At 34.5% G+C, this 11926-nt stretch overlaps 1 protein-coding gene across 1 annotated transcript in view; it reads right to left on the bottom strand.

Annotated features, from left to right (window-relative positions):
- The window catches only part of LOC108753387 (protein turtle-like), a 236711-nt gene that overhangs the window by 96518 nt on the left and 128267 nt on the right, over nt 1-11926 (bottom strand). The window contains exon 6 of the mRNA XM_018494922.1: nt 10970-11121. Coding sequence (XP_018350424.1) covers nt 10970-11121 — 152 coding nt within the window. The remainder of the gene's footprint in view (nt 1-10969; nt 11122-11926) is intronic.

An 11926-nucleotide genomic window follows, 5' to 3' on the forward strand; every position in this document is an offset into this window, starting at 1 on the left:
CTTTAGATACTTTATGTTTCTAAATATATATCTAAAAATAATTTTGTTAAATTAAAATAATTTTAACAAGAAGGGAAAGAAAACCTTTAATAATCAAGCTGGATCTTAAGTGCTTAAATAATACTATGTAAATTTATATACTACCTATGTAGTCACTTAAATTGCACAAAATAATTATGTATAATATATATAATAATTCCAAATAATTAAGGGAAGTTTGAGTCGCGGATTATATGGAACATCCCATGTTTTTCTCACATTACGCGCTTATATTCAACATTCTGTAAAAATAATGTGGCTGAGAGATCGTCACATTTTGCGTACCGTCCATGCTGTTGTGCATTACTACTTTTTAATCCAGCAATGTACCTCGGGCGAGCGCGAAGACCGTCTTATGGTCCAGTGATGTTTCAACAGCGAATAAAAAAGATGAAGGTACTGAAGTTTACATAAATTCATTTGCTCGGTGGAGGCTTTCACGTAACGAGATGTATGCCGGAATTTATTTTAGGACGTCTTTTTACTTTGCAAGATGTAACTTACAAACGCGATTACATAAGTCGTTTGCAGCTGCTTCAATGTTAAACCGAGTTCCATCCTCGGCTTACATTCGTTTAAAGTTAACGACTGGTAACGACTTCCATGTAAGTAACTTTTTCAGCTATCTCTTCTCTTCAATACTTTAAATAATCTTCGAAATTCAGAAGTATTCTTCAGGTCTATTTCAAGCACGGTTCGATGAAATTTTAATTCACGAACTAATCGCCATAAATATTATATTTTCAGAAATGGAAAATTATGACGCATTAAATATTCGTCAGGGAAGTTGGCAAATAAGGAAGATGGAAAAGGATCTGACTTCTAGAAACCCCCCGATCTTTCATACATTTTTTATGACGTAGCTGCAAAGGGCCTTTTTCTACCTGACAGCGTATTTAATAGATATGTGGCACGTTTATCTCCGAGCAAGTTAATTTACATAGGAACCGAGGGCATGCTTGTAGGCGTGAGAAACGGTTCCAAGTTAATTTATATTCACTGGTAGCATAAGTAACGCGATAAGATTATACCTTGTCACGGAAAAGGTATTAGCCACTGTCGTACACTTTATATGTAAGACAAAACTGATTCTTAAGATTCTTAAGAAATTGATTCTTAATTTTTGGCAATATTACATTGTTGAAGAAGAGATAGATAAAAATATATGTTGTGTAAATATCAATCTGAAATAAACCCGTGGATATATCCAATAAAAGAGAATCAATTTTAAAATTTACAATATATAACAAAATTATTCATATATTTATTTATATATAAGTTAAGATCTCTTTTCGATCAAGATCGAACAAATGTAAGAAATCAAAATTGTAAAATAACCGGCCCTTGTTGTGTTTGATATACGATTATAACATTTCAAATAAAGACTATCACATATTTTATGAAATTTAATCAGCAGCGAATACTGTAATGTCTCATATGTCAATATAAATCGATTTTTATTAATTTCTTTCTTTATTAGATTTGTTGTTTTCTCTCTTAAGTGCTGGCATGCGTCAGGATACTGCATCGAAGCTATTATTGTCGCGCTATCGCTGTTACTCTCGTTGCCACCATTTCTCTCGTGGATGGCCAAACACGCGCAGGGGTAGCTGCCCGCGAGGGCTCTTTCCCTAGACTAATGGATTCCACGAATTAGGTGTCGCCATCCGAGCCATCGCCGTCGCCGTCGCCATCAAGACGATGGCGATGCCTTAACCCGAGAGAACCGGCGATGTCTGATTAAACACAGAGCAATTCCCTTAAAACGGTGCGCTAGTGCTGGGCTATCAACCTCGGAGAGAGAGAGAGAGAGGGGGGAAGAGAAGGAGACAGGGAGAGAGAGAGAGAGAAGGGGGGGGGGTAGAGCACAGCTCCATGTTTATCCATTTTATTCGGATCGATCCAGCATCTCCCGCGAGAGTCGTTTGGTCGCGCAAGAGTGCCTCGATTAATGGAATATCCTCTTTGTACGCTTTTCCAATAATCGATTAACGAGCAAAGAATTTCATGTTTCCTTTCTATAACGCGTCTTTCCATAACAGTCTCTAACAAGACAAGTTCGCGCTTGGCGAATGCGATATTTTAATGAGATCCGAGTCAAATTAAAATAAGCTTATAAGAAAGTTCCATTAAACGTAGATGAATCAGATGATCAGATTTTATCAATAACGTATTGTGAAATATCTAAGAATTATTCTATACATAAACGATAAATTGATATCAATTCTCATGCGCAACATACACTGTGACTATTAGATATCAAAAGAGCATTGGTAATCCAAGCTTTTGAGTTAAACAATATTTTGTTATTTTTAATTTCCATGTATGTCAAAATGTAAATCAATCCATTTCTGTGGTTGTTGGTTTCAAAGTAAACAATATTCATATTAACGTATGGATTTAATAAATAATAAACTCGAATCAAATTTAATACATTTTCTTGAATTAAATTATTTAAATCCACTGTTTTATTAGTTAAATTAACGACATATTGAGCAGTGTGACAACCTATAGAAATAATTAAAGATAATTCAAATTAAATATAATTTGATATTATGAATATAACAGTGTATTTTTCTTCTCAAATTTGTTTTCCACGGTATTTTCGACGAAGGTTCACAAAAAATGATTTCTGAATTAACCAAATTCTATGTATATTCGAAATTGATTGCAACATCAGCAACATTCATTGCACATCTAATCACAATTAAATTTGGAGGAGGGGGTGTGGACGCGATGTGGACAAATATTTCTATAGCCAATCGTGATTCTCATTCGCCGTCATTAATTACCCAAAACACATGGTTGTCCCAACCAGTGATCGGACGCGTGTTGACAAACATGTTTAGCAAACGCACACAAATGCCACACGCAATTCATGCGGGCCGATTTTCGAGGCTACACTTCCTCGAGCATCATTATACATTCGTCGGCGACGATTATTGATGACACCGATACCGATCAATCCAACGCTCCCAGATGGCTCGCGATTGCAATTACACAGACGCACCGATAAATTATTATCAAGCTGTCTGTCACCCCCATGAAACTATTAATTCAGTCGCGCCGGTGCATCGACGCGCCGATAAATTATCACAACCGGCCGTTCATGCATCTCCCCGCGCGTATACATGCGTCTGCCTCTTCTTTTTTATGTACATATTTTCTTTCAGCAATATTCGCGGCGTTATTTAACGACCGGCAGTTTAATGAAAATTTTCCCGGTCGGAACGCGGCATTCATCGCTCCGACAAGATTCTGACATGGCCGATGATTTATTTGTTTCGACAACACGGTCGTGGCTTTTCGATGCAATCACCCGGTAAAACGTCAAAATGTTTCGATAAATTCACGGACATTCGCGATATCCTGCTTTAGGATACCGAGTATCTTCCGTGTCAATAATTTTATCACATTATCGAAATCTGAAAGATAAAAAATTTTGGTGAAATAATTTTGAAACCATCTGCCCATTTTTGCAATGTACGTTAATTTCTCTATCGATTTTTGTAATTAATTTGTGTGTGGCATAAACTTTTTTCTGTATTTTATATAAATCAATAGATATTAAAAAATTATAAAATAATGATAGCCATATTATTTAATAGTGAATTAGAAAAAACCACTGTGAAAAAAATTTAATTATACCTAAGTAAATTAGTTGTTTTTATCACGTGCAGCTTTTGTTATTGAGTTTTTTCTCAAACAATTTTAATTAATTTCCAGATTGTTTTAAAACAATATTCGAACAAAGGGCAATTAAATTACTAAAAATTACAACAATCGGTAAACATTTTTCGTAATCATAATGCTCTTTTAATGAATATAATTTAAAAGCACACGAATATCTAATCAATGCCACAATTGTACATGTAGTCCCGAATTTGTTCTCGGGATTAACAGACTCGATTCTGTTATGCGAATGTTCGCGTTCATGAGTTTTCGTGCTGATTTCATTAAAGTAAGACCGGGTCAATTCTTTTTTTTTACACGAGATCGGTACATCGGCTATTCTACATTGAAATAAAATTCTCGTTTTAATTAAAGTAGTTTGAACAGAACATGCTGATATACTGTATGTATTATCCTCCAATTTAGATATATATTAAAAGCTAGTCTGGAGGAACTGTATTAAAACGTTAAGCGAATTTTTTTCAAATTCGATTCTAATTTATAGACTTCATCAAATTTTAAATAAAATTTTACTGAATTTTACACAAATTGATTAAAAAACGAGATTTAATCCAGGAAAGAAGACTTGGAAATGATGAGTTTCCGCTGCAACTTTCAAACCAAAATCAACTTTGAATTCATCAAACAGTGATAGTTGCAGGTTTGCAGAATACATGTGGAGTATTCTGTATACATTCTATCATTCTCTGAAGGCTTCTAGAAGAAGTCTTCATAAAAGATCTCTTGATTCATCGTTCGTCTGCGTAAATACTCTCCGTTTTTCTGCCGAGAAAATCGAGAAGAAAATACGTTTCGGTTCGCGTACGGAAAATCTAACTCTTCTCAGGTAGAAGGCTCTGACAAGTGTTTTATTATAAAGATGTTTCTTATATTTTCAATGAGACTTTTTCTTATATTACCTTAAGAAAATAAAGAACGGAGAAAGATGAAGAATGTCTCTCAAAAAAAAAAAAAAAAAAATCTTGTGTGTGTGTGTGTGTGTGTGTCGCTTGCAATCTGAACACTATATATTTCATATTAAATCAATGTCATCTCACTTAATCCTAGAATGCCATCGTTATTGAGTGATAATATTGTTATTGACACGTAAATTTTATGTATAACAAAATAGGCTGTTTAATTAATGTAACATTTTTTATACACTTTAAACTTTTAACGACAAGTATTTATAATTTAGAGATAAACTTCACTGTTTCATAAACACAAATAAACTAATTATTAACTTAAAACGAAAAAAAAGTACACATTAAATTAAATCTTAAACTAGGTATGTGATCTATATATATATGGATTAGGTATGTAATCTAATTGACTAAAGACAGTTTAACGCTCATTAACATTGCTCACTTAAAATTTACATATCGATAGCATTTTAGGATTAAATTTAAAAAATCGCAAAAAATTATTAGATATAAGTTAATCAGACATTGGATTCTTATGCATAATCGCATATTTTTTGAAAAGATTAGAAAGTAAAATCAAAAAATAAAAATGCCTTATTGAAAATCATTTAAAAAGTGGATATTTATTTGTGCATATTGCGTATATTTGCATATTTTAATTTTTTACTTGTATAAAAAATATCCGATGTCTATAGATATAACTATATTGTTGTTAATTATACGTCGAGGTAAAGTAATCGCTTATTGATTCTCGGAAATGCGCGGAGCCAAGTCATTCGCTAAATCGCAGAGAGAATATCTGCATGACATATTTTTTCGCTATAACATATCCCGCGGAAAAAGGATCAAATACAATGGGACTTTACCTGTCCTAACGATGAGAGGGAAGACAAACTTTTATAAGAAGACAGCCGATTTTGTTCGTGCACCGATTTGGCCAACATACAAGAAATTTTCTCTGCGATTATCCGCCTTTTGTTTCATCCCCCGAGGATTTCGCCGACTGTTATCTGATATCCGGGACGATCTCCTTTAAGGGATGCTTTAAAGAACAAAAGCTTGGCAACGAGTTCGAAATGGATGTTATAAAGGAATGTTCGAACGCGCACAGTTCTTTGAATCCTTACACAAGGATATCTCTTGCAGTAAAAATTACTATCAAAATTACATGATCTGCCACGTATAGAATTCAACGCGCGAGCATTATACATGAAGCGAGCTCAGGCATTGAGTAATTCGAGTATTTGTGAATGAAAAAAGCGAGGAAGATTAAAAAAATTCAATCAAATATTGGAAAAATCGTCAAACACGATTCATGTGGTGCTAACAACGTATAATTAGACAAATGGTGATCTTCTCATAGTACGTTTTCGGTGCTTAATCTCTACTTTTAACAAGAAACTTTTAGTGCTTTTTCATTCGTGAAGCCCTTCGACGCGCATGAACGAACATACGTCTTTCGGAAGTAATTGAACCTGAAATTAGTGCGGGATCGTACGAGTGAAGTGCGACCGAATGGAATTGCTACTATCCGTGTTTCAGTACCTCAGAGAGATATCGAAGCTTTGATGAAGTTTATCTCGATTTCGATCGAACGTAAAGAAAACGTTTTGATGTTCTATGCAATTGGCACATACATATTACATTTCAATATTAATAAAATCAGATTAATAATATATTAAACAGGTATTCCGATAATAAAAATATAATATACTGAATAATATAATATTTCGCAACAATAATAATAATAGCGTATTATCGTTAATTCCATAACGTATACAACGAACAAATGAAATATGCATTTCATGCATGATGCAGGATTCTTTGTCCACGATCAATCCATTGATCGACTCGCACTTGCTAGCTCCAGCCACATCGAATTAAATTCTCCCTTCAAAGGGAAGCAAATCGGTATAGATTTTTATTCCGATCCCCCGAGAGTGGCTTGAAGTTATGCCAGCCAACGCGAAAAACGATCTCCACGATAATACGTAAGACAGAACACGTCGAGAATTACGATCCGCTCTGTCGTTGGCACGCTACCACGCCTGCCGCATCGTCGAGTAGGTATTTTTTTCCAGAGCCATTCCTCTTTATGCGGAAATTTTTCTCCGACGCAGTCGCTGTCCAACGCATTTCTCACGATTCTCGATCCTGCCTTAGCTGTGCGAACACGTGACAATGTAAAATCAATAACGGGAATTTGAGAGAACGCCGACTGACTTTATTTCAGCGAAATTTGCGGCTCTTTAATGCGGAAACAATTTAGAACGCGCGCGCGTTACCGAAATGAAAAATTCTTTTCATTTTCTCCTCAGAGACGGTTTCTTTTAATACAAAGCGTCAGAAATCTGCACGTCATGATTTCGCAATTGTGGTACTATTACCAAGCTCATAATAGGCCTGTTCCTTTTAGCTGAACTTCTTGTATGGTTCACCTTTTTTCTCTTTCCTTCAATGTGAAGGAAAAAGGAGAAAAGATGAACCGTGCAAGTCCAGTTACAAAGAAGAAGTCTAATGTCAAAGTTGGGACGTGTAATGAGAAGAAGAGAGAAAAGGATTCCGGAAATAATCACCAACTGTGCGAGGTAATATCTTACGGAAAGATTTATCGTAATTATCAGGCGGACGGTTCCCCTGATCCAATTAATTATCGGACGATCCGAGCGGGATATTACCGCGCTGCGCCGCGGTAGAGATCATTTTCCGACCGAACATCATGTTGTTCTTTAACAGGTTGAAATTCGCCGCGGTTTTAGCAAGCAAAACTTTTGGATTCAATTTGCGACGTAAAAACCTACGGCGCGTATCCTTCGCTATACTTGCTCGGTAAGTAGCTTACGATGTCTCTTATTAATGGAAATCGATTATTTCCCGTTGTTGCCCGCAACGTGTTATTATTACAAGACTGGAGTAAGTGCTAACGAAACTGTTGCTCGCCTCGATTTCCCGAGTTATTTTGTTTCGGTGTATTATCGCAATAATGTGTATCGCGGCTGATAATATTATATTTCTCATAAAAATCAAATGTTGATATAGAAGATGGCACATCTCAAAATCAGCAACTTTTCAGGAGAACATTTTTTTAATTTCTACACTGGGATACCGTTTTAAGGAATTTTTAAGGAAAAATAAGGCATAACTCCAAGTTTCTCGAGGTATTAACACTGATGAAATTCGTTCATGATATCTAATTAAAAAAAAAAACGTCTCTTTTCTATAAATATATAATCATTGTAAATTTGAGATCAAGGAACAAGCGATTTCTTTGTCTTCTGTAGCAGTAAATTGAGAGTTACAAATGTATCATTTTTTCGACAAAAAAAAACTTTTAGAACTAATTTCCTGTCATTTAAAAAATGATAATTTTTTAGTTGTGTCACTTTTTTTTATTAAACAAACAATATTTTGATGTCCATTAAAAATAATTTTTTGTTTCAATGTCGTTCATTACGTCATTAATTTACGTATCATTTAGTATTAAAAATTAATGAGTTACAAATTCAGTATTCGCACGTTTATAAACATGAATTTGAAGATGCAAATAATAAAATACAAGTATATTAAAGCATTCTTTAAATTATTAAAAAACAAGTCGTATAAGATTATTTCAATTATTATGTACAGAATTTACGAGAAAAACTTTTGATTGAAGCAAGCATTGTTAGAGAACTTTTAATTACAAATTCCCGGAAAAGCTTTCACGAACGATCGACTGAGAATCGCTGACGTAAATGATACAGGCTTGTAGCGTCGAGGTGCAATTCCAAATTATCACGGGGTGGATAAATATATAGTAAAGAAGGGGAGGGTCTAATCTCCCCTACTTAATCGTTCCGAAGAAACAATCTCGTCAGGTTCTCCATTCCACTATGGTTCCACCGGAAATCCATTTATGTAGACATCGTCTTTCCGCCAGCGAAAGGAAGGAACGAATTTTGTTGGTACAACGATAGACGAGAGGCCTAATCTTTCCAGTAGCGTCATATAAAAGTTGAATGGGCCTTTTGTTATTGGGTTCGTTACACGCTTCTGATCTTACAAGCTTGCTAGCTGATCCACCTTCGAGCAAAGAGCCGCAATGACCCCGTTTCTTTCCGTATTCTCGCGCAAGATCGCTCCGACGACGTTGGAAAATCGCAGTTTCTTACGACAAGGCAAACGACTTAGAAAAATAAAGTCCGGCTTATTCCTTCCTTACGTCGTCTCGTAATGCAGATAAAATAAAATTACAACATACAAAATAATGCAAACGGAGGAAATAGCAAGAATAAACAAAGATTTCTAATTGATGCCATAATTATACGTGACAAATTGTTTCTCCCGCGCTTGTTATAAATTAATTTGTTCTCCAACTATATATTTTCGGTGTCGTGCGAATGTAATTTTTCGTATGTACTCCACCTGTACTTGTTCAAATATTTAAATAAAGACGAAATGCTTACATAATATTATATTGAAATAAAAATTCGTACCGCTATTTTATTTGTTATCAGATCTACGCGTTTTTTTAATTATCAATTATACCATTCAATAGAACGATGCTTTTTAATGAAGTTATTCTATATAGAGCATTTAAAGTCAAAACGCTTCTTTTATTTAATCCGAGATAAGATCAGTTAAAAAATATTAGTTATTAATTAAAAAAAATTTTATAGAAACATTTTTAAAAAACGATTTTGTAAAGAAAAAAAAACTTTAAGCTTTAAAAAGTCGAAAGTTTTCACAAGATTTTTTTCGAGCACGTGACAAACCTACAAAGTGAGAAGAAAATTTTCCATTTTGTCCAGCTCATAATTTTTTATATGTAAAAATGACCAAACTTACAAAAATTCAAAAGACATAGTGATCTTTCGAAAGTAGAAATTTTAAGCTTTGAAACTTATTTTGTTAATTTTAATTTCATTCATTTTTACAGCTGCTTGAAATTTAAAGTTTATAACACTAGCTTTTGTTCCAATCTAATCTATCATGATATATTAATATAAAGACGCTTTTAATATAAATATAAAGTAGACAACAAATTTTTTCCTTTTCATTGTATATGTTTTAATTAACGAAGGAGTTTTCAAAACGGGAAGAAAGGAAGAAAGAAAGAAAAAAAAAGGAAGAAAGAAAATACAAGAGAACTGGATGCAAGGATAGAAGAAGAACTATCTATGGAAAAATTGCGCGAGATAAAGGTAAATTTATTTCCACGAGTTCCCCATTTATGTCGCGGGCGGAGGGCTTCTAGCAGTATTTCGTGTATCGAGACACTGTCATTTTTATTTTTACTTCGCTGCGGGCGAAATGCGCAACTAAGGATCGATCCGCCGGAAGCAGTTCTCTGTCGTTTGTGAGAAGACAGACCGTCTGGCGCGCGACATCGACTTCCGCCGACGTCATTATTTCCTGCGTTATTTCGAACTTGCTTTTCCTATTATTCCTCGTTTAATCACAGAAGAGACGGATTTTTCGCGCCACGTTGATTTTACAGGCGCCATGAACGAGCTCTCGTGATTGATATTGCAAAAGGATGTGTGTTATTGCAATCGACAGAGAGAGAGAGAGAGAGAGAGAGAGAGAGAGAGAGAGAGAGAGAGAGAGAGAGAGAGAAAGAAAGAAAGAGAGAAACTCTGCGATTTCCGATCCGTTCGTGCGGCGATGCCAATGGCGACGAATCGAAGATTTCAATTTCGAGACGTTGATAGAATGAATCGCGACGCGATAGTTATATAAAAGTAATACGGAGGACGAGGACTGAAATAGCATTCGCGAAAATTAAGATTTTGATTGGAATCTGAGTTATACGAAATAAAATAATAATAGCCTCCAAGTAAATTAACAATGCTCTGAAATAACGATCCTTTTTTAATGAAAAAAATAGCAATAGCAATCTCCCTTCGCTTCGCGCGTTCTTTCATCATGAACGCCTCTGTGTGTTTAAAGTAACATGTTGATAAAACGAATCGCGTGTGTTCGTTACATAAAGTAACAAGGAAAACAAAATAAAATAGTTGTTACAAAAATACGCATTCCAATCAAGATCTATGGTGCAAGATAATGGTGTTCCTCAATTGAATCAACAATGCTCTAAAACAACACTTTCATCGCCCACGATAATTCGTTTGCCACGCCGTTGTGAAAACATTCGTGTTTAAATGAAGTGGTTCATTTCATTAGGGTAACCAGATTAGCCGACGTAATAAAGCAGAGTGGATTTGTGTAATCGAGAAAACGTTTCTCGTAACTCGAAACAGCGGTTAAGTAGACAAGATGCAATTAAACTCGAAGCGGCACGTTTTTGCCCCGCGCAAACGCAAGGAGGAAAGAAAGATCTTGGCATCACTCACGTTTTTCTTCTGTCCCTTTAGTTGCTTCGAGGATTTCCACCAGGTCAGGACCGCCGGCGGCCTCGAACCGGTGCTCTGACATTTCACGTCATATGTCTTCCCTGCCGATAGGATCACCTCCTTCCCCAATATCTCCACCTTGAGCGGTTTCACTGTAAGAATCAGTTTTTATGAATTTACTCGATATCGTCGAAATTAGTGTCAAAAATTTATATAGAAAAAACAAAACTATTAAAAAAAAAAACTATTCAATAAAGCTCACAAAACGTTCATTTTCATGCACGAAACTGATTAGTTCATCGTAAAATTTCTAAAAAAGACTTAGGTACAACGAGGTACATATTAATCCAAGCTATACACTTTTTTTTTATATTCTTGATATATATACACGGGTTTCTAGGATCCCATCCATATTTGTTACCGTAACTTCCGTAAAAATGAAAAATTTCAATTAATCTTTTTTTCAATTGATGGAAAAATGATTAAAGAATAAGTCCATAACATATAAAAGTCGGTAAAATTAAGAAGCTTTGAAATATATAAATTCAAAGAAAAAGAAAAGTTCAGAAACACTAAAAAAATTTCGATTTAGCAAATTGCATGGGGACCCCAGAGTGTATAGCTAGGATTAAATATTGTAAATAAAAGATTAAATTTAAAAAAAATATATAATACAATTAAGTGAATATGGCCTTCGCCGCTTAATTGTATTATATTTTTGTTTGAAATTTCAATCTCGAAAATTTCAATCAAAGAATTTGTAGTCAAGAAAAGTTCTGTGTAATAATCTTAAACTTTAGAAACTGAATTAAAACAGTTTTTATCTTCTTATTTATTTATTCAAATTTATGAATAACTATAACTTTCTCTCTCTCTCTCTCTCTCACTCAATAATGTACTTTTTCTCTCTTTTAATAATATATTTTCATTTACACTGTTTTTGATATAAATAGAGCC

This window comes from Trachymyrmex septentrionalis, unplaced genomic scaffold (genome assembly GCF_001594115.1).
Source record: "Trachymyrmex septentrionalis isolate Tsep2-gDNA-1 unplaced genomic scaffold, Tsep1.0 scaffold69, whole genome shotgun sequence".
Lineage (NCBI taxonomy): Eukaryota > Metazoa > Arthropoda > Insecta > Hymenoptera > Formicidae > Trachymyrmex > Trachymyrmex septentrionalis.